Source organism: Ictidomys tridecemlineatus, chromosome 1, assembly GCF_052094955.1.
Source record: "Ictidomys tridecemlineatus isolate mIctTri1 chromosome 1, mIctTri1.hap1, whole genome shotgun sequence".
NCBI classification, from domain to species: domain Eukaryota; kingdom Metazoa; phylum Chordata; class Mammalia; order Rodentia; family Sciuridae; genus Ictidomys; species Ictidomys tridecemlineatus.
The window spans coordinates 123315814-123340086 of NC_135477.1; the positions used below are offsets into that span (position 1 = coordinate 123315814).

The following is a 24273-nucleotide window of genomic DNA, read 5'->3' on the forward strand; positions in this document are numbered from 1 at the left end:
AGATAATATTTGTCTTTTTTTTTGACTAGCTTATTTCACTTAATATAATGTCCTCAAGTTTCATCTATGTTGTAGCAGATGTCAGAATGTCTTTTTTTTTTTCTTTAAGGTTAATCTTCCTTTGTCTAGGTAGACACATTTTACTTAGGCATTCATCCATCCTCAGATAATTAGATTGCTTCTCCATTTTATCTGTTAGGTATACACTGCCATGGAGATGGGTATTTCAAGAACCTACATGTAATTCTTCGGTATATACCCAGAAGTAGAATTGTCAGATCTTATATAAATTCAATGTTCGATTTTTTGAAGACCTATCATACTACATGAGGTTTTCAACTCCAAACTAAAGAGCCAGAACCTATGGTGGATTTTAAACTCTCTGTTTAATTGGAGGAGAGAAAGTGGCCATGGAATTGGCTGTGCACTCTGACTTCAGGAATTTTAAGGACCAAGAAGCCTCTCTAAGAGGGGTTAAAGTGAGAGTAAGTAGTTCTGGGCGATACTCAGCATCTCTGCAGTTAGTTTCACCCATCTGGAATGTAGTTTATACATTTCACCTGCAGCAGAGAACATGTTGCTCGTTGCTCACAGAGTTCTGCCACCCTTGGGTGAAGGCAGGACAGCCTGGGTAAGGGCATGTACCACCATCCTTGTCTCTTTGGGGTTCTAGAAAACATTTTGGCAGCTCTCCCTCCCGCTCTATTTTAATTTGTTCTACTCTCTTGCTCTGATACTGTTCATTATTAGAAAGCAGCTTTCTGATGATGCCTGCCAGCTATAAATAGTATGCCATCATATTTGAGGGAGAGTTCATCATTTTCATAATTTTGTTAAGCATGCAGCCATATTTCACCAAAGGAAGAGAGCAGAAATGGTGTTTAGTACAGTGTTGCTCTCATAGGCATGCTGTGATCCCTCTCCTCTCCTCTCTTCTCTCTCCCTCCTTCATTCCCAAAGGGAATGAGGGAGCCACCTTTTTCCCCACTATTATAATCATGCCCCACCCCGAGTTCTCTAGCATGTAACTGCTCCGCATATTCATTTTTGATGGAGTTTTCTGAAAAAAGCGATGATCTCTTTTAATCCAGGCTGCACCAACCCTTGGTCATGTGGGAGCAGCTAAGAGCCATGGTTAAGAGAATGGGCTCTACTTGGTTCCCCTCCTGGCTCTGTCCCTCGTTAGCTGTGCTATCTCAGGCAAATTACTTAACTTCCCAGTGCTTCAGTTCACTCATCTATAAAATGGTCTTGATAGTAGCTGCCTGAAAGGGTTCTTATGAAGGTTAGGAGATGCTAGATAACCATTCACAGGAAGATGCTCAGAATAGTTGGCGAGTGTGAACACCATCAGTACTCAGAGAAATTTATTTTATACTCTCGTTCTGGTGCCAGTCACTGGGGCAGTCCAGAAAAGCTCTGTTTATGGCTCAGAGTGGGCGTTGTTGGCAGAGGCCTCCTCAACACCATCCAGACTGGCCCTGCCTCACCAAGGCCAGTAGGATCCAGGCAATACACATGCAGTCTGACTTAGGAGAAAACACAGCCGGCGAGGGTGGGGATTCTCCCTACCATTCCTCTTTATATACTAAGGGTGGATTTGAAGTTGATGAAAGGAACCAGATTAACAACTCTGGAAGCTTAGCTGGTTAACCACAAAAAAAGTAGAGTTTCAGTAGCTTGGTAGTAGAGAAAGAGGTATTTCCTGTAGCTTGGGTGCCCACCCACTCACCCACCTTCAGAATTGTCAGCTTTGGGCCTCCCTGGTACCTACCTTTGTACTGCAGAAGGTGTGCTCCAATTTCATGACCTAGCCTCTAGTCCAGAGGCAACTGTGAAGAGGGGAGCAGTCAGTATAGATATGCCTCATGGGATGGGACGGGCCACCATATTTAGAGGAGAGAGTACAATGTGGCTGCCAGTGGTACACCAATGGTCCAGGTAGTACCCAGAGCTGGCTTTGCAAGCAGGTGGCTTTGGCTGGTTAGGGGAGAACCTGCCAGGCAAGCCAAGACATGAGGTGGTTTCCCAGGAAGCTCTCAACCAGAGGTACTTAAAGGAAAGTGATAGAAAATAAGTACCTGATGCTTTGAACTTTTCCATAGATTTGAAGTATTTCATAATTCCAAAAAATAATGAAAAAGAAAGAAATACAGATATGTAGGGTACCAGAGGGCCTTGAAATATAGGTGGAGGAGGTGGGGCCACCTACCTGAGCAGAAGCAGCTACTTGAGGTTTCTGGACAGGATATCAAATGAAACCACTAACTAGCAGTGTAGCTTTAATTGGCATTTTTCTGCTGTGATCACCTCTACCTTAACTGCCGCCATAACAATAGCATATGTCACTTATTAAGCCAGTATTTCATGTGAGGTGATTCCTTTACACCATCATGCTTTATCAGCTTTCCGGCTTTGTGTGGTAGATATTACCACTTGAATTTTACACATGAGGAAACAGGTTTAGAGCAGCCACCAAACTTGCCTTGCCATCCAGCTCTCCACAAGGCTCCAGCCATGTGCTACTGTCTTCTTTTTCTTATTTTCCATATTGCGTACTGTTACCCCTTCAACATCACTTTTCAATTTGTAGTTCATAGTATGAAAGTAGGTTGTTTAGTGGACAAAAAAGGAATAAAAATATAGAATATGTTCCACTTACTGTTTCTGAAACTTTTGTTTCTGATACATTGTATATCTGTCTGTTTATGTGTGTGTGTGTGTGTGTATCATGTACTCGTGAAATATTGCATGAGAGAAATTTATTTCCTATTTTGAATCATTGTTGGAAAGTTCAAAAGCTGCTGTTTTAGAATTGTTACAAAGATCAAAAATACATTTAAAAAGAGCTTTTTGTGAAGTCTAAAATATCCTAAGAGTCTAGGTTATCATTATTTAACAGTGGAAGCTGAAGCAGACATATAAGGGTTGACAGGGAAATGTGATGGGCTATTATTCTACCCATCTGCTCCATGAAGACATTGCTAACCTGTCACCACATTGTGCCCAGAGGATCTGGGACTCAGCTTTGATGTTGTTCATCTTGGCACAACAGGCCTCAAGTTAAAACCAATTTGTGAACATTTCAAAAAGCTTATGTATTATTGGAGACCCCCAGGACCAGTCTGGGGTTATAGAGTACTGCTTAGCACTTATGGAGTTCTGAGCCCCATTCAGACTTGAGGAAGACAGGCGAGATCCCATGACAGCATGGAAATCTTTCTTTACAGGTCCCAAAATGTTGGCTACTGTCTACTTCCCTCATAGTACTCTCCCTTCCCCAACCACCATCTTTATGTGGCCAAAGGCCAAGGCAGGAGGATCACAAGTTCAAAGCCAGCTTCACCAATTTAGTGAAGCTCTAAGCAACTTGGTGAGACCCTATCTCAAAAAAAAAAAAAAAAATTAAAGGGCTGTGGATGTGGCTCAATGATTAAGCACCTTTGAGTTCAATCCCTAGTACCAAAAAGAAAAAAGAAAAATCCCATGTGGAGTATTTTCCCTATAACCTGCAAGAAAGCTTGTGAAATTGTCAGTTTTCTCTTAACAGTGCTTGGAGAAAGCACCATAGCACAGCCATCCATGTGGACACAGAAATCTGAGAGCATGTGTCAAAGGCTCATTCAATGTAATGTATAACACACAAGAAACGTCTGTGTGCAGATTTCAAGTCAAGATCCAACATGATGTTCTGAACTATGCTAGGAAGAGCTCAGGCAGCTCAATTACCAGCACAGAAAGCAGGCACTTGGTGTTTTATAGACCTCGCTAATGAATGAGTCCCGTGGCCTCTGCTGGACTGACTTCCCAGCGCTCTGCCAGCCTGCTTCCCACACATCTGTAAATCCGTCAAGCTATAATGCATGACTGGTGCCAGCAGAGACTGAGGTCTAGGCCTTTCTCTCCAGGATACATAGAGATCTCAAATTGTTAATAATTTATTCTGGAGTAATGAACATAGCCGTACCAAGTTGTGATCTGTAATAATGGAGTGACAGATCAATTTATTACTTCTGTGGGCCAAAAGATAATGGTAGTTAGTAATGAAAAGTGCAAATTTTCCCCAAAAAAGTTTTCTAACACTTCAATCAATGTGTTTTTTAAGTTCCAAAATAAAATTGATCATTAAAAGGGAAATGAATTCTGTTGGTTAGCCCCAAGCCTATTTATATTCAGAGTTGCTGATCCAGAATTACTGTACTTTTTTCCAAATGCCTTTGGGCGTCAGGGCCTACAAATCAGAGTAATTATTGCCCATTAATTAAATCTAAAAAGTGGAACACAGTTTGAGACTGTGAAAAGGGAGGTTGGCATAGTTTAAATACATTTCCCAAAAATCATCAATAATAATTTGAGGCTTATGAGTAAGTAGCTGGGCTGAGAATAATAGTTTTATGTCTACAAAGAACCTCCTCTCGTCCTTTAACACCTCAGTGAGTGCTTACAATGACTCACCTGTGCCTAGCATGGTGCTCAATGCTGGTTCTACCAAGTGAACTACCACAATTCCTGTCCTTGGGCAGTAGCACAGATACCAACACCACTTAATAAACACAGGCACAGTCAGACGTGTCTATCTGTATCAGGACCAGGGGGAAAAACAGAAAGGAAGGGGGCATTGGAGCTGAACTTTGATCTGCAAAGTTCAACTGTTGCAGATCAACAGTCTGCTAAGCAAAGAAGAGTAAGAATATTCTAGGCAGAGAATGTTATGGATAAAGACAGAGAGATATGAAAGTGGAAAGAGATGGAAAATAAATTATTATACTCATTACTGCATTTCCCAAGTACTATCACTTTAATCTGCACAACTCCACAAAGTAGATGTGTTGTTTACCTCAAGCTCCCCTTTTTTCTAAGAGGAAGAACCAAATGCTTAGGGTTTTAGTACATTGAGTTATTTGCACAGGGACCCAGAGCTGGGAAGTGGCAGAGGAAGGCTTAGCGAGTTGGGTGAAGGTGTGCTGAGAGTTCCAGACTTGGGCGTAGCTCAGTGGCAGAGCACTTGCCTAACTGGGCAAGGCCCTAGCTTAACCCACTTCTGAGAAATAAACAAATAAATAACTGAGGCCCACCACAGGTTTATTGTAATTATTATCAGACAACAGAAGTGTTGCTAAACACTTCACATGCTGTGCCATTGTGTTATCTGCAACAATCAGGAGAGGTGTAAGACACAGCCAGCAGTGGAATAGTCAGAGCTGGTTTTCAGATAATAGCTGGTGGTGTCTGGCAGGTAAAGCTGGACCAAGAGGTGCTGTAGTCTGGCCAGTTAGGGTAAAAAATTCATCTTCCAAACCCTGTATTTTTCTATTGAATAGTCTACAATTTGAAAGTGCCTTCATACATAAATAGCTTGTTGATTCACTTGCACAAGGGACTTTTGTGGAAAGAGGGATAAGCCTAATGACTTAGCTCATTTGGGAGGGGAAGTATAGAGAGAGAGAATTCCCTTCCCACACATTAGGAGCTAATGTGGAAAGCAGTGATGTTACAAGCAGCTTGTAAATATACATACTTGCTGATTGATAGAGGCACAGAACCAAAGTCTCTCTTCCTTGCCAGGTACAAACTTGACCATCTGATTAACTCTTTTTGGACTGGCAACATGATAAAGTTCTGGGTAGAGTGGAAAACTCTAAGTAAACCCAGGAGACTCCGCTAGAACCAAGAAAAAGCTTAGAAAACATCCTTGTGTAGACCAAAGCAGGCCTCCATGCCTGGGGCAGCTCTCCCTGATGCAGGTGTTGCTTAGCATTCAAAAAGCACATTCTCTTTCTGACTGGACTGTGCCACAGTTAAAGTTCCATAGACCTAACCACACCCTCCCCTTTCAGAGGAGGAAGTTAAATTAAACTCTTCACTTTAAAAAGTTACAGGAGAAACTCACATCTGAATATAAAATTGGTTGATGTATTTCAATAAAAGCTCGGTTTTAAAACTGGCATTGAAGGTAGTATAATCACTTTTCCTCCTACAAAATAGAAATATGCAAGAGAAACAGGGTAGGCATTTATAGAATTGTGTGAAAAAATGCTCAGTATAAATAGCACTAAATGCTAGGGAGGTAGGTCTGTGTAAACTGCCCATCTCTGCCCAGTTTCTCTCTGGACTCAAATTAGTAGTGAATAACTTCCTTCTTCCAACAGGTGATTTAGGGGAGCTCCTCATATTTTCTTGACCATATTGAATGGTGTGAACTTTTAACTTATTTCTTGCCGGTAGGAAACTTGTGTCTTTATACCCAGGGCCAGCAAACAAACAATTAAGTTTTAAAGCTAGGTCATGGTAGCCTAGATGCAGAGTTCAGATATATGTTCTGAGTAGTTGCTTATCCAAACATACGCATACATATTTAGCAATTTACTCAGATCCAGCTACTTCTAACCCTGTGTCCTTTTCAGCTAGCAGTCTGAATTAAATTTTGAATAGAAGGGACAGAATAAACATAGCCATGTACATGAATATACTGTAGTATGCTTTTATTTCTGTTTACGCCACATGTTTCTGTTAATGTGAGCCACATGTTTCATCTGATGAGGGCTTTAATACTTTGAGTCAATGCTGAATTTCCTGATGAGATTTTAAATGCCAGATCTGCCCATTTAAAAAACTAGGCCTATTTTGTGTCTGTGTTTTCAAGTGAATTAAAGCCGTCAAGAATTTTTATATTTGCATTAGAGAAAATGCTAATGATCACAGTAGTTTAAGCAGCAGCCAAGAACATAAGTTGTCACTAAAAGAGATTAGCAGTTACCTGAACACTCAGAACAAAGATTCAGGTTTGCAGAGGTTCAACATTTGGTAGATGGTTTTTTGTTCTGTTGGTTGGTTGTTTTAGGTAAAATGGAAATCACAAGGAGTGCCATGTCTTGAAGTAGCAAGATAGTTTGGATGCTGAATGAAAATTTGTGAACTTTGATAGATGAAAATACAAATAGAAAAGTCTCTTTTTTGGTTGATGGCATCTGAGCATGTCCCAAGTGCTGGCTCCTAAAGATCAGGAGCCTACGCAGAGGCAGGCAGGAAGGGTTGGGGGAGTTACTATCTCTGAGTACATTATTTCTCTTATTTGTGCTTTTCTTCTTCTTCTTCCTAGTGTTGCTAACAATCACAAGCAGAATTTGATGACAGTGGCAAACCTTGGGGTGGTGTTTGGACCCACCTTGCTACGGCCTCAGGAAGAAACAGTGGCAGCCATTATGGATATCAAGTTTCAGAACATTGTCATCGAGATCCTGATAGAGAATCATGAAAAGGTAATACACAGTTGGTCACTGGCAGTGAAACATACTCTGGAAGGAAACTGCATGGATGTTGACCTTCACAGTTGACTCAGGTTTACATTGCTGATGATTATTATGCCCTGATGGTGGTGAAGGTGCTGAGTGTGGTGGTTTGGTGTGATGATAATCCTGAGGGGACTGATTGAGGTAATGGCAATGCCAGTTTAGGTGACAATCATGGTGGTCATGGTGGGGGCAGGGGACAACATTTACTGAGCATTTATCCTGTGCCAGGAACTGTGCCCAACACTTTACTTGTGTTGTCATTTTATCCTCACAATAGTCTAGTGAAGGAGGCAGTTTTACGAGTCTCATTTTGGAAACATCCTTTGCCCATTTGTCACTTAGTTGTCTTCTTCGGAATTTATGAGTTTTTTAATATCATAAATATTGAACTTTTTTATTTGTGTTATAAATGAGACACAAACCTATAGTTTGTCTTTTCTTTTTATAAATGGTGCATTTTTTTTTCATAGTGTGCATGCTCACACGTGCACATGTATATAGTCTGTCTTGTCTTTTAGAGCACTAAGATTTCTGGTCTGTCTTAAGAATATTTTCTCCCAGTGACTCAGGAGATAAAGGCAGGAGGACCATAAGTTCAAGGGCAGCCTTAGCAACTTAGCAAGACCCTGTCTCAAAAAAAAAAAAATAAAAAGGGCTGGGATATAGCTCAGTGGTAGAGTACCCCTGGGTTTAATCCTCCATACCAAAAAAAAAAAAAAAATTTCCTCCTTCCTCCACCCCATATTATGAAGTATGTTAACACATAGCAATTTTATATGAAACATCCCAGATTTTGTGCAGGGTTTTCTTGGCCACTATTTGGCAGCCACAACTCTGGAATCCAAGAAAAAGTTCCTCTTTCTAAAACAATCTTTGCCTAGAACGGTGACTTAATCATGCAGAATGAAGCTCGAGTCAGACCACTCCTCACTACCTACAGTGGTAACACTAGTGAAGGCCACCACCATCTCTTGTCTGAATCTTAAAAGAGCCTCCCAGTTTGCTTCCTTACTTCCATCCCAGATTTTTTAAATGTTAAGTCCTTTCAGTTTTCTGTGCTAAGAACCATCGGGCGGTTTCCCGTTTCACTCAGGAAGGTCAGTTTGTGTACCAGCCAGTAAGTGCTACATGGCCTCTATCCCCCACTGTTAGCAGAGCTGCCTTGACTCCTTGCTGTTCTTCACATGGCAGATACACACCTACCTCAAGGCCTTTATGGTTGCTGTTCCATCATCTGGAACACTCTTCCTCCATGAAGCCACATGGGGTTTCCTCACTCCCTTGAGACATTTGGAGTGAAGCCCACCTGGATCTCTGTTTATAACGACAAACACTCCCAGCCTCCAGCTCTCCCTTCACCTTTCCCTAACTCAAAAGTGCGTGAGACATTTTTGTCTCTAAAACTGACATTTAAAAAGGAGAGGGAGAGAGAGAGATGGAATACTTTCTGGCTAGAAAATTCAGTTTCTTTAATCTGACATATTTTTTTCAGCAGAAAGAAAAAGACCTCTATGTTCTAACTGGCTAAGGCATAAGGTTTTTTTCTTCCTACTCCTGTCTGTCTTATTTACTGAGGGTTAACGCAAGGCATTCAACCCACCCGAGGCTTAAAAATGAAGATGAGCTCCTTTATGTTGTCCCTGGCACACCCAGATCCCCTGCAGATAGTACCTGTGTGCATGGAAACAGCCTTGCTGAGCCTCTTCCCCAGAGAGCCACCTGTGTCCTTGATGGGAGGCCTGCTGAGGTGTTTCCCACACTCCTCTTATTGGGAGAGAAAGCATGGGGACACACACGTACCTTGTCAAGGTGGCCCAGGAGCTCTTTCTGCCCCTTCCCTAACAGACCCTGAAGGAGCAGTGTTTGCACAGTTTTAGGAAATAAATATCCCAATGTGGAAAGAGGTAGGAAGGAAAAAGCCAAAAGATATAGTATTGTTTGGGGACTCATGGTCATTTTTCTTTTCCCATGTTGGTAATATATACCAATTTATTTATTCAGTTGAAGCTGGTAGATCTTATTAATGAATGCAATCTAGAAGTAATAATTGTGATAATAATAGCTAACTTTCACTTACAACTTATTGCACACAAGATATTGTGCTAAGCCGCTTTACCATCTCATTTACTTTCAAATAAGGTCAATATTTTCAGCTCTGTCTGAGACATTGAGTCTGAAGTAATGGAGAAATTAAGCAGCAGCTTTTTAGGAGAAGAACTAGTATTGAACTTAGGACCACTTTAGAATCCATGCTATAGAAATCCACTCTTGTTCATCTCTATTTACTGCAGTAACCATGTATTGGGTATTGACTGTTGACCAGAGATAAATAAGATAGGCACTCCTATTTTATCAGGATATAACTAACCATTATGCAGTGTGCTAAAGTAAAATAAAGTATGATGGCACCACTGAGCAGAGATCAGTTAATTCTGCGGGCACTGGGCTCCGACTGATAAATGGAAGTTTTGTAGGCAGCGGCAGAGTGGAGACAGGAGCATCAGCTTTCCAAGAGAACCACATTAATCAAATTATAAATGTTAAAATGATGTATTCATGAGAGGACTGTGGGCTGGATGTTAGCAGGTAGGGACAGATGGTATCACGAGGCTGGATTCAACCCCTTTGTCAAGAGTCTTGGAAAGCTATGGAAAAAGGGTTAAATTTACTCCTGAAAACTGGGAGCTCTCAGAGTTTCCAAGTAGAGTAGGTTTTCCAGTCATCCAAATGGTTACTTCAGTACTTTAGAAAAACATCCCTGGAAGCTGACCAAATTGTACTGTGATATCAAAATCACCTGTTAAATAATGAAACCAGAGAGTTGACCATACTAACTCAGCATCATTTCCCATCAATGAGACTATAGCCTGGACCCTGCTTGGATTATATGACATTCTAAAGAATAGACTTGAGGGTATGACTGTTTTTACCTGTAGTCAAGTTTTACTTGAGAGCTCAAAGGGCAAAGATTTTGACTCTTACCATTCTTACCTTAAGACAACAGTCTATTATTTAAAGTTGCCATTTCTGTATGGGCAGAATCTTTTCCCCAAACATACAGCTTATTTCTATAAGTGTTAAAATAGGAAAATTCTTGGGGTTGTAGAGGACATTTATATGCTTCTAGTTAAGATTTTAAAACAAAACAAAATATTAAACATTGTTATTGACCAAGATATCCCCAAATAAAAATTCTGCAATTTCTTGTAAGGTTTTCCTTTTAATTGTTTTTTGAAGGTTTACTTGCCATTGACTGAAATTTTGGGATGTCTAGGAAGAATAACCATATCAAGAAACTGCCTTGATCTGCATTTAACAAAATGCAGGGCCCATAAAAGGGCTCATGAATCTGCCTTGATCTACATTTAAGAAAATATTGGTGGCATTGACATCCATTGACCAGTGTTGGACTTTGTACACACAATGTACTTCAATATGTAATTGATTTGGCAACCATTAGGTATTTGGCAGTTGGATTTCATTTCCTTAATATTTAATACTTGTTGATATGAAAAATTAATAAAACAATAATAAGGTGTGCCTGGATGCACTGAAATAGTTCCTGGCACTCTTTTTCATCCTGTCCTTATTAGATTCAGAAGCAAGCTTGATTTACTTGTGTGCTGGGCAGGAATGCTCTGTCATAGAGCATTTTCTTCTTTTAGCGGCAAGTGCTGTATAAGATACTCTTTGTTAATGTTAATGTCTGTGGATCTGAATTCATACATTCCCTTTTAATAGGCCCCAGATAAAGGAGTGATTGAATTGGGAGGCTACTTTATTTGTTTTAGTTTTTTTGGTTTGTTTGTTTGTTTTTTGTACCAGGGATTGAACCCAGGGGTGCTTAACCACTGAGTCACATCCCTGGCCCTTTTAATTTTGACTTTGAGTCAGGGTCTCACTAAGTTGCTTAGAGCCTTGCTAAGTTGCTGAGGCTGGCTTTGAACTCACCTTCCTCCTGCCTCAGCCTCCCTAGTCACTGGGATTACAAGAATGAGCCACCATGCCGGGCTGGGAAGCTACTTGAATATTGTTTGAATAGAGATGAAGTTAGTTGTTGTGTTTTAGTTTTTTCCTCTCTCTCAGCAAAGATAACAGGAAATAGAATCTTCTAGAGATATGGAAAATCACAGCCATCTATATATACCCTCAGTTACCAAGTGTATTTGGTTCCTTTTGTGAGATTTTTAGTAAAATTCCCCAAACTGCTTTCCAAATTGTTGATCCCTCTGCCAAAATGCTGATATCAACAGGACGTAGGACTTCCAGCTGTCCTTAAAAAACCTCTCTGCAGTTACAGCCTCTGAATTTGGCTCCTTCGCACTTGCAGCCTATGAGCCTTGCCAAGGCTTGCCTGGTTCTCCGATGTAAAGATGTGGGTTTTGGCTTCTCCTGCCTATGCTGTGCTGTCAGGAGGCATGAACCATGAGCCACGAGCCACGCTCAGTAACCCTAGCCCTCCATTCCTCGAGCAGATGCTCTCGAAATCCAGATTACAGGGGACCCTGATGTATTTATGTGCAAGAAAATGCCCCGTCCCTTTTCCTACATGCACCTTTTCCGTTTTGCATTGTAATCTGCTGGCCTCCACTGATGATTTATTGTCTCCAAGCTACTTTGCAGTTATAGACCAGGAGCTCTTCATCATGACCTAATTTTCCTCCCATAAAAATCACAGCACATGACAAAGAGTACAGCGCACACATTACAGGGAGACTCCTAATCCTTTTAAATTGAAGGAGCGCTTGACAGATGGGATTGGAAAAGGTGTAAAAATGTGTATGTGACACAACGGAACAAATTCCACAAGTGTCAATGCTCTGTAACATCAGGATAGGCCAGAGGGGACCAGAGAAACAAATTTTGTAGACCACACAAGGGAAAAAGAACAGCAGATTCTGACATTGCTGTAGGCAGTTAAGATCAATGTTTTGCAAAGAGCAGTAATTAAATTTACGCTTATAAATTAAATCCTTGTGTCCCGACTACAAATAATTCATTTTGAATCTCATTATTTCCCTTCTTATTCTTTATATGTCTCCTTTTTTTTAATTGAATAAAATAATGCCTTTTGAACAGTGAGGGCCAAATTGTTAGGTGTTCAGTCCTCACTTTAGTTCTGAGACATTTTACAGATGGGGTGGCTGAAGGTCAGAGAGTTATATAATTTACTCAAGGTCACAGGACTGGTAAATGACTACAATCAGATATGTCAGATTCCCAAACTTATGCTGTTTCCATTTGTTCTCTCTCCAATTAATAATAGGTATAAAGACCAAAAGTGACTAAGATACTAGAGCTATCTAGTTTCCTGTCCAGTTGTACTCCTTATCTGTGACCTTGGCCAAATGAGTTTAATCTCCATGGATCTTTTTCCTCATCTACAGAATGCACAAATAATATCTCCCTTCTAGAGTTATTAAGTCAGATCATCCAAGTAAATAATCCATGTAAACAATTTAGCATAGTAAGCTGCTATACTCAACAAATTTTGGCTATTTTTACTGTCGTTTACACTAACACTACTTCCAGCCTCCTCTTTATCAGATGTTTTAGTATTTATGTGCATTTTCTTCTTAAGAGCTCTGCAAGGCAGATGTTGGATCCCCATTTACACAAGCAAAATAGGCTCAGACAGATTAAAGATCTTCACTGAGATCAAACAGCTAATAAGTAGCAAAGCCAGGATTTGAACCAGTCCACCTAGCTCCAAAGTACATTTGTCTTCCACCTATATAAATTCTCTCCCTGTCTTTTAAATGGTGCTGTGGCGATGTCATTAATGTCAGTGATAGTAAGTAGGGACAGCTCAGCTCTGTTGTTGCCTACCGGATAATTAGCAGACCCAGGACTCAGCTATGTGACCACAGGGACCAAAACAATCCTAACCGCAGCCCAGGTGGTTGAAGGGAAAACAGTAGCTTGGTGTTTTGGGGTATGTTAATTCCACTTATAGGAAGCTTGAAATTGGGGATACATAGAAGGGTTACCTAGAGTTATATTTTTATTTTATAATTTTATTCTCCAGTAGCTTCCAGAAGGCTTAGAGTCTTCCTTACTTTCATCTCCAAGGCATTCCTGACTAAATCAGAATTAGTTTGTAAATTGGTCAGTATTAGCAAGACACTTGGGGCACAGAATAAATTTCCCATTTTGTGTTAATTTGGAAAGTCTGTGTGAAATGAATAGATTGTTCTAGCCAAATGGTAAAGCTCCATAAATCCATCGCACATAGATCATATGAGCTCATGCTTCCACTGTAGCAGGTCACTTGTACAGATGCTTCTTGACAGCCTGAAGAAAACTTCATTTGATTATCTTGAAATTATCTCTTCTAAATGAAATAGGATTAGAATAACCAGCAAAACATGAATAATTCAGATTCTCCTCAGAATTCCAACTTGGACTTTTAACACCAGGGCAGACCCTGGGCCTGGCTAGCTGGTGGCCAGAAGATCACCTTGCTTGTGTTCATGTTTTAGAGTTAAACAAGAAGCAGCAATGTGGGGAACAATTTCCCAGACTCTTTAATTGAACATTTGTGTCACTTGTTCTAACTTGATCTAATTTACAAAGATGCTCTTGCACCTTGGACACTGTGTAATATGATGAGGATGACAAACCCCAGCCTAGCTCTTTATGTTTTACAGTGTGCCCACTTGTACATCATTGCAATTGATCCTTGGAAGAGCCTCATGGACTCTCAGAAGCCTGTGCCTAGCTCACAGTAAGACGTAGAGAGCTAGCCTTTGGAACTGTAGCTCTCACCCATGGTGAAAATTCCCTCCTAGAGCTGATTCTGTTATGCTCAAATAACTTTTCTTTTAAAGAAAGCGGCCATTGAGCAGAGTGAAATTCTCCCTCATGTGTCCCCATGTTCTTCCTGCTGTGCTCTGTAGGAATATTGTTTTGAAAGCAATTTTTCATGCATCTGTCTAAAAATCCATGGTGATTTCTTACAACTTAACTCTTCTTTGTTTCTCCAACATTTACTATGACTCTTAGGAAAGAGTATAAATACTCCCATCTTCATTGATAGATGAAATTTTAAAAGTTATTCATTATCTTTGTTTCCATTGTAGTTAGGTGAAGATCTCATTCACAGTAACTCATTAGGAAAAGAGAGACAAAGTCTGGAGGCCAGAGGTAAAGAAGGTGAGGGTGGGTACAAGAACCAGGCAGATCACTAAGTCTGAATCAGTTTTCAGTTTTCTTTTTTTTTGGGGGGGGGTACCAGGCAGTGAACCCTTTTTAAGAATTTTTTATTTTGAGACAGGATCTCACCTAGGGCCTCACTGAATTGCTGAGGCTGGCTTTAAAATTGTGATCCTCCTGCCTTAGCCTCCCAGGCTGCTGGGATTACAGGCATCTGCCACTATGCCCTACATGAATTAGTTTTCAAATGCTCTTAGCTAGAGATTGCTGAAGGTGCTGTACCTGAGGCCAGAGGCAGGTACCAAGAAATGCCATGATTTGTTGAATCCTCTCTGGTGGGTTTGGGGGCCCCAGCTTCTGTATGAAGAACTGGAGAGAACCTGCAGAATGGATGACCACTACAGCCCTGGTCCCTGTCTTGCTTACTGGGTGGAAGGTCAGGAGATCCCTCACTGAAACAGTCATTCTTCTTATTATATTGAGCTGACCCTCAGCTTGGGGATGAGTTGTATGCAACACCTAGCACAGTGATTGGCAGGTGCACACAGGTGTGCATAGGAGCCATTTTAAAATGCTGATGATAATGGTGCACAGTTAGGATGTCACCTAAGAGCAGCCATGGCTCACCATTGTTTGGTGAACAAGGTCAAGAGGGGAGAAACCTCTTAGAGATTGTAGTCCTAGAGCTCAATAACCATAGTCTTTTCCTTGTCTTCCATTGCAGAAACTCAAAAAGAGATGGAGATGTATAGTGTTGACAAGTTGTTATTAGGGGTTCCGACTGCTCTGGAAGCAAGAGTATCTTGCTGCTTTTGCTTTAAGTCTTCTTCTCTTCTTATCCCTCTCCCCAGTTTATCTCAGCTCTGTGTAGTGATTCAGTTTGTCTTGCTGCAAATTTTCAGTCCCCTAGGGAAGATAGGATAATGCTGCCTTCAGACAGCTGTGTTTGGGAGCAAGACTGACTTAACCAGCTGGCTGGTATCATTGGAGCCCAAGGACCTGCCAACTCAGGGAGAGCAGCTGTTTGGGCTGAAATTATTATAATTCTTATGATTTTGCTTTCTATATATCAGCTTTTGAATCTTGCGTTTAAATGCACACACAAAAGAAAGATTCTGGGGTGTCTGAGGCCACCGATAAGTGAAGCACGGGGGCATTCACCTCTTGTGACTCATGACTGTTATAAAGAAAAAAAAATCCAGAAGGAGACTTATTTCAGAATAAGAGATGGTATTGAATAGATCAATAAATTTGGACAACTCAATTAGTGAGGAGGTTATGTAATCATCAAGAATCAAATCTGAAGATTCTTTTTTAATGAAAGGAAATGCTACAATATAATGTTAGATGAAATGTGTGGGACACAAAGCTGTGTAAAGAATATAATCTCCATTAAGGAAAAGTGTGTGTAGTATTAAATGCAAATTCATGCAAAGCACTTTACCTAGTGCCTGGTGTGGCAAATACTTACTAAATCATAGTTCTAGAAACCAAAGTCTCTAACCACAGGGAACATATTTGTCTAATTCACTGTTATGCCCAGAGTGCCTAGTATAAAGTAGATACTCAAAAGAATTTTGCCGATTAGATGAATGAGTATTATTATATGAATTTAAAAGGAATCTGGGGAAAAAATCCCTGGGTTATCATCTGTAATTATATCTATAGTTGCAGCAACTTAATCCCTCTGTGCCTCAATTCCTTATGAAATGCTGAGGACGTTAGCTGTCATATGGAATGTTGCTAAGAACTAAGCCAGCTGTGTATGCATAGAGTGCAGTGACTGGTAGCTAGGGAGCCTGCCGTGAGTGACGGCTGCTGTAGTCATGGTAGCACCATGTAAGTGATGGCTATTATATTTAGTAAATTCTAGAATACTTTTGTCTGCAGAAAAAAAGGTAAGAGTTGTGATAATTTTTGTCTTCATTTTCTTTTTTCTTTTTTTGTTTTTTTAAGAAATTAAGTTCATTGTCTATCATTTTATTCTCACTTTTTTAGCTATAGATGATGATGATGATGATGATAGCTCCAAAGAAAAAAGCTCATAAAGAAATAAAACCCAAATGCTGACTGTGATTACCTCCAAGTAGTACAATTGGGAGAAGCTCAGTTTTTTTTTTTTTCTTGAATGTTTTCTACATTTTCCAAATTGTCTTTAGTATATATATACACACACACACTTTCCTCCAGGGTAAAAAAAGCAACCACACACACTCACACACACATTTTTTAAGCAAGGAAAAGAAGCTCAGCCTCACGGATAACAGAGCTGCTGAGCTGAGAGGATGCTCCCATTGAGGGCAGTTGAGGAGGAGGGGAGAGGGCAGCCTGCTCTGGGTTGTTCTGGGAATGTTATTTAAATATAGTTTTCACAGTCTAAGAAAGTTGTAAAACAGTTATCAAGAACAGGGAAATAAAACCAGTGGAAAAAGGTAAAGGGATTTTGATTAATTGGTTCTGGACAAAGATTAAAAAAGCTTTAAGTACTGTTAACAGACAGTGGCTTATATTTATCTCAGCTGCTTCCTATTTCTCCCAGAGAAGAGAACAAAAAGAGGATTCATAAAAAGTATGGCAGGAGTTAGAAGTGGAAGTGAACGGTTACCAAACTCTGGGACCAGTTCTGGAAGGAGAGGGTTTGATGTTCTTAGAACTGTTCACGGTGGAGTCCTGAGCATGTGCCTGTGATCTTTTCTTGCTGAGTCTAAGTCACCACCAAACTTTCAGTCGTACCAATTCAGACCTGTGCTTTCTTCCTAATCTGCAGAATTCTGTAACCTTTTTGTGAAACTTCCTTTGCAGATATTTAACACCCTACCTGATGTGCCACTCACCAATGCCCAGCTGCATCTGTCTAGGAAGAAGAGTGGTGACTCCAAGCCCCCATCCTGCAGCGAAAGACCCCTGACACTCTTCCATGCCATGCAATCGACAGAGAAACGTGAGTCCCTGCTGCTCTAGAACAGTATGGTGTTCAGGGACATCCCATGCTGCCTCCCACTGCTCGGGATGGACACCTCTGGTCTCTCTGTATGCTGCTGGCCTTTTGGGTGCTTGAAGACTGGGCTTCATCATGCCCATCAAGTCCTATTTGTTGAGTAACCCTGGTAGGACAGGAAGCAGTACTGCCAAGAATGAAAGGCAAGGGGTGCTGTTGAGGATTCTGTTTCCAGGTCTGTGGACTAACACCTGAGTTTCTTTTCCCTGCTACACAGTAGGAGGTCAGCTGTGGCCTCTTTGGCCCCTTTAGTTTTAGCAGCTCCCATAGAATTGATTTCCTTTTCTTTTCTCAGTTTGTAATTGAATGTTCATTAGAGGGAGTCATGTGGAATACTAGAATGTGCCTCTGTGAGGGTGGGACCTGGTTCTCCTTGCCCTTTCTCTACTCTGTACCTGGTGTAGAGTTGGCATTTTTAAATACATGGAACTTATTAATGAATTAATTAGAGAATAAGTCCTCCTTGTTCCAGACAGCACAGTGTTATTACCACAAATGTATCAAATTGTTTTTTCCTTCCAGGATTTTTGAGTTCTTTGTAGGGATCAGGTATTAGACCTTACACTGCCCTATCTTCCTTCAGCTTCTGTACTAAGAGACTTGTGCAGTGAGGGGGAGCAGGCCTCCAGCTCTGCAGGGAGGCACTGGTTCTTGTGCCAGCATCTCCACGAGGGCAAGCCTTTTACCTCTCTCAGGCTCCGTTTGCTCACCTGTGTAACAGGGATGAAAATGCCCCCTTAGAGAAGTAGGATTAAGTGGAATTAGGCATTTCAACATCTGGCCCAAGGCCTGGAGCAGGGCAAGGATCATTAACTGAGAATGGCTGCTACCATTATTAGTTATTGTTTAATCACACGCAGATACCAAGGCTGGTTCGTACATGCAGCTGTCGTTTATGTGATGCCTGCCACAGGCGGGAATGTAAAAAATGGGGCCTTGTCTTTAAGCAGCTCAAAACAGAGTAAGGGAAATAGCCCAGTGAGCACACCGTGGTAAGTCAGCATAGAGAAATGTGCATCAGGGGAGGCAGTAGAATGTCCTGGAGGTAAACTTGACCTGCTTTGACCCCCGGTGGCCCCGATGGGAGTTCTACCTCTGCTGCCCCCCTAAGCTCTGTGTGACCTGACAGGTCAGGTAACATCTGAGTCTCTATCTTCACTTCTGGAAAAGAGGAATAACGGTTTCTCAGGGTTTCTACATTCTTGGTGGTGATCAGGTGGTGATCAGGTACCAGGCCCTAACAGAGACAGTCTCATCTCAGCTATTGCAGTAGGAGAGCGGTGTGGGGTACTACAGGAGTAGAAGCCTCTAACTCTGCTGGGAATCATAGAGCCATTGTGCAGATGAAAGTGCTTCAAACAGTGTCAGGTGCAGAGTCTGTGCTGGCCTGGTGGTATTATTGTTATAATTATTGCTGCTGATCTGTGTGAGGTTCAGCAAAAGCACAAAGAGGACAGTGACTGCTTTGCCTTGAAGAGGAAAGGTTCCATATCTGGATTGACATCTGTCATTTTCTTTGTCATAAAAAAGGTTTTTTTTTTTTGGGGGGGGGGGTTTGTTTAATCCCTGTATTTCAAAAGTAACAGCCTTCCTTATCTTAAGTCCAGAATGCACATCTTCCCTGCCTCCTACCCTCACTGCATTTCAGGATGTCACAGTATCCCACAAGAAGCTTGCATCCTAATGTTTAGTACCATTTGGGTTCTTGCAAATATTTTGCTTTTATAAGTAAAGCTACTATTATCATTCTTCTATGCAAATCTGCTTATATTCATGATCATTCCCTTACGATAAATTCCTAAAAGTATTTCTAGGTCAGTGGATATGTACACTCTGATGCCTTTGACCCCATCCTGGCACTAGCTTCCCTCCTAACGGTAGCCCACGTTCCTCTTAAGCATCTGTCTGGGTTCATTCTTTCCACAGTATGCATATAGCCTTGGCCCCTCTGTGTATAATGAGAAGACTGTGGAACAGGACTGATCTCACCTCCATGTACTGAAAAATCCAGGCATTAGGCTACAAGGTACGGTGCCTCTCAAGTTTCCAGGAGAGCCACGGTCACCTAAGGTTTCCTACAAAGCAACATACAGCAAAGATTGGAGTAAGCCAGGCAGTGTTGGTCAATTCCCCTAAGCTTGAGATAGTGCTGGGTTTGTGGTCACACTGGCACAGAAGCAGCCCTGGAACGGGTCTTAAAGCATACTCTGGAGCATGTCGGGAAGGACAGAGATGAGGAGAAAATCAATTAGATCTTTGTCCAAGATTAATTTTATCATATAAGGCAGAGGATGAAAGTTGAGGATGTGTGAAAGCAGACCTGCCTAAGCCCCAGAACAAGCTGCTGTGTCCGTGAGTGCTGATGGGAGACAGGAAAATGACAGAGCTTTCTTCCCAACACGAGGAAGCACATCCCAGAAACAGGCTGCATTCTCCACGTTCTCAGATGTTGGTGGTAACATTGCTTCCCATCTTTCTTAGAGAAAAAAATTTTTTTTTAATTGAAAAGTCTGTGAATGAATATACATATGAGAAAGTATATATAAGTATAAATGCATTTGTGTGTTTTAGAGTTTATTTTGAACAACCTTTTTCTCTGGGAAACTGGAGTGATATCCAGGCTGATATGGCGAAAATTGTAGCAAAGGAGGGAGAGTCCAGGCACAGGGAAGACGGGCCTGAGCTGCGGTGTTATGGGCTCATACCTCCCAGGTGGCAATGCCCTCATCACTGTCAGAACAGCAGGAGATGGGCACTGAAAAGTTTCCACACCCTTCACCTTCCTTTTGTCTAGTCTGTTGACAAAGGCAGAGAACTTTATTAAAAGTACTCTTTGGAAGGGTTGAGGTGGTGGCTCAGCAGTAGAGCACTCGCCTAGCACTTGCAAGGCCCTGGTTTCAATCCTCAGCACCACATAAAAATACAATATTGATACTGTATCCAACTACAACTGAAAAAAATAAATGTTTTTTTAAAGAAAGCACTCTTTAAAGTACAGGTGAAGATTATGCAATTTTTAGGAAAAAATGCATGTTCCTACAGAATGATGTTCTTCACTTTAAGGCTTCTTTACACACCAAGCTCAGTGCTTCCCAAACTTCAATCACTGACATAAATCTCTGTTCACTATTAGGGCCACAATCACATAACTCATGATTACTATTTGTTCCAGGTACTTTAAAATGATTTTTAAAGCAATGCGTTTCTTTATGTGGCCTAATCTCAATATGTAAAAATCTCTAAAAATATTAATTTAATGGTCTCACTGTATTATTTTCTACTATTCAATAAAATAAAATGTAGCCATTAAGGAAAAAAAAGATGTTCATCCACATCCCACCTTAGAATTAGCTAGTGTACCCCCTGTGGGTCCCCTAGTTTGAAATTCACAGTTCTAGACCTTAATTTTGACTGTCTTCAATCTATCCTCTTAATTTAAATCAAACTCAAGTTTCTTTTGTGCACTTGACTACAGTCGGGTCTGATATTGTCAGAAGCTCTGTACGTAGCTGTGGACACTCACTATTCATGTCAGTATTATGTTGTACTTGTGGGGTTTGTTGTGACACCTGTGCAGATTTAATGTGACCTTACCTTTCTTCATGTTGTTGCCACAGAGCAAATACCCTGTCGGAGCGACTCTACTGTGTGGACACACATTCACACAAAGGCATGACTACATGCACACGTACCTCTTCTCTCCCTTCAGACTCACCATCCCATACTGTTCCAAAGCTCATTTCCTCTTACATGTGTCTGCCTGATATCTAGTATTGAGTCCATGCTCCTTTTTCTCCTCACTGAACCACTGAAGTATTGGAGTTTCTTATGCTCTCTGTATTCGTTGGCCCCCTCTGCAGTCTCCAATTGAGATGCTTAACGGCATGGAGGATTCTGGAGTAGCCCACTTAGGTGCCTTTCTTGGAGAAGTCTCAGCTGTTCATCTTCATTTTAGCTTCCCCCACCTCTCCACAGTGGCCTGCTCTGTGCACAAGTTGCAGCCCATTCTTTTCTCTGAGTTGAATCTATGCCAACACTTGTCACCTCAGATTGTCATTTACCTTCTCTTTTCCATAAAGAACACTCCTGAAAGTCACCTTGGGAGTTTGAGAGAAGCTGTCCTCTGTCTTTATACTTCAGACTCACAGAAGCTTTGGTATAATAGCTGATGCTCACAGAGGTGTCCTTGTTTCCCAGAGGAGTTTTTCCTTCCATGTGGGTAGACCAGTCCTGTGCCCAGGCACCTGCCATGACTCTTCCTCTTTGTCCTATGGGAATGAGTGTGGAGTCTTCTCAGATGGCTTTTTCCTTTTCCCGAAAGGTAAAGCTGTCTTTAAAATGACAATGGTCTGTTTCCAGAATGAGGAGCCAGATGGTTTCTCCTGCTCTGTGCTGGGTAGAGATTTAGGTCAGTTACAAAGCATGTGACTCCTCATGGCATAGGCGATGTGTGGTAGAAATGAGGCTAGAAATGAAATGGGAGTACCTGTGAGATGAAACTTTGGAAAAGAGAAAAGGAATGGTGGGAAATGGCATGGTTTAGAAAACATCATAGCAAAACATGAAAATCATCAGGAAACCACTGCATGTTTTAGTGATGAGGGACTAGATATCAGAGTTGTCTGTAGTTGATCAAGGAATGTTTTCTTTAAAGGATTCTGAGAAAAATACCAAAGAAAATGAGGGTCCATTTCTGACCCAAAGGACAAAAAGGAAGTCTGTAGTATATAACAGAAGGAGCATGGGGGAGAGTCCTTTCTGTAAATAGCAGTGGGTAGCTGTCTCTAAAATGAGGAGAGGGCTGTGGAAAAATAATTTCCCCAAATGAACCTGGAAGTCATTTTCTCCTAGTAATTGTTTTCTGTTTCTGTATGTTTAATGTATCTGACTCTATAACTTGTCAAGTGGTTTCTCACTCTGGTCACTGCATATAGCACCATCATTTAAACTTTAAAATTGTTTCACAGGTAAATGTCCATATTTTCTAGTTGGAAGAAAATACAATTTATATTTTATTTATTATGATAGGATTTATAGTTATTTATATTTATAAATAATGTACTCAAGATCACTAGCAATGAGGTAGTAGAATTCTATCCAGCCTACCTCAAAGGTACACCATTAGCCAGCCATTATTCAGATTTCCAGTTTGAATGTATGGGACAATCCCATAGGTGATGTGGCTCTGTGAAGGTGGGCTGTTGTGACCAAGTCTGCAAACCCAACCTTCTTCCAAAGGAAGATGGTTCCAGTAATACACAGGAACCTGGAGGTTAAACTCTCCTAAAGTTGGGGGTCAGCCTGTTAGTACCTAGGGGCTATTATAGAAGGGTAAATGGACACATTTGATAAAGGACCCTGAAGTCCAATTAGGTTTGAGCCTCATTCAATAACAATAAAAGTAAACATGATTATAGCTCATCTGATGTGCCAAATGCCTCCTAAAGCCCATCATGATCTCTTCTTATCCCATTTTGATAATCCCATTAGGTAGGTTCTCATTGATACTTTATAGACAAGTAAACTAAGGCTAGAGAAGGTAAGTGGTCATACAACCAGACAATGGTAGTGGAGGAATTTGTTACCCATGAACAATCCCATCACTGGATCTTATGTTATCTCCAAAAGGGTACCTCTGTCAGTTCTTGAGGCACAGAAGTAAAAAACCTTGCTAGGCTGAGTTACAGAAGCAATAAAAACCATCTGTCCCTGCTTCCAGAGCTACCATGGGGGCAGTTAAACCATATTAAATGGGTCCCTTAATATGCAAACTGGCAGACTGCTGCCACATGACCGTCTCCCCTCCAAATCTAGCACTGAGTCTGCAAAGAGTACGATGCGTTCAGTAGTGGATTTTAATATCCTGGGCCAAGACACTCTCATTTGCGATCACCTCCGAACAGATGGAACGTGGTTTTTCAACTGTGCTGCCAGACGGATGGTAGCAAAGGAGATTACTATTTAATCTCCAAGTTTCCACACAAATATATCATCTAGCAGAAATGGGACTGGTATATGTAGGTGAAAGGTACTGACATCCAAGCTGCACTTTTTAAGGACAACTGTAGAAGGTAGACCAGAGAGATTGGATGAACCAGCAACAAGGTCTTGTACCTTTTGATTTCTTCCAAAAGGTTGCAGAGTGACATTTGTGACTGAGTTTGTTCCAGATTTTTAGGATATACACAAGAGGTTGAAATGAGTTACTTGGAATGGTGATTCTTGGACTTAAGTGTGCATTAGATTGTAGGGAGCTTATTAAAAATATAGATGCTTCATCTCTTCTGAGTTAGGAGATCTTGGCTAGAGCTCAGGCATCTGTATTTTTAAAAGCACCCTGGTGATGCCAATGCTAACTGTAGTTGGCTTAGCAAGGTGGGGACAGTGAAGTTTGTTTGTATTCTGTCATTCATTACCAGATCATCTCTGACTCCCCTCAGGGCTTTGAAGCAGCTGGCATGGTGGTTGAAAACAGAGGCCCTATAGTCATACTGAGGGTTTTTGTTTTGTTTTGTTTTTGTTTTTTTTATTGTTGTCTCCATCACCTACCAGCTCTGAGACCTGGAAGACATTACTTTTCTGAGCCTCCATTTTCTCATCTCTAAAATAGATCACTAATAATAGCTGCCCTAGAGGGTAATTATTATTAAGTGAGGCAGAGCATATAAAGTACTTGACACTCAGCCTAGAACATAATACGCACCTAATAACTGTTAGCTAGCTACAGTTACGATGATTTTCATCAGGCTATAGTTTTACCTTATAGTTGACTAAGGAAATAATCCCTTTCTGGAGCCTACCGATTCCAAGGGAGAGGCCCACAGTGAG

The 24273-nt window shown here is 41.1% G+C and overlaps 1 protein-coding gene across 8 annotated transcripts in view; it reads left to right on the forward strand.

Annotated features, from left to right (window-relative positions):
- Positions 1-24273, forward strand: part of Arhgap26 (Rho GTPase activating protein 26) — a 415947-nt gene that overhangs the window by 305020 nt on the left and 86654 nt on the right. For all 8 annotated transcript variants that reach the window (XM_078047074.1, XM_078047111.1, XM_040273751.2 and 5 more), the window contains exons 18-19: positions 7100-7259; positions 17250-17388. In XM_078047074.1, coding sequence (XP_077903200.1) covers positions 7100-7259; positions 17250-17388 — 299 coding nt within the window. The remainder of the gene's footprint in view (positions 1-7099; positions 7260-17249; positions 17389-24273) is intronic.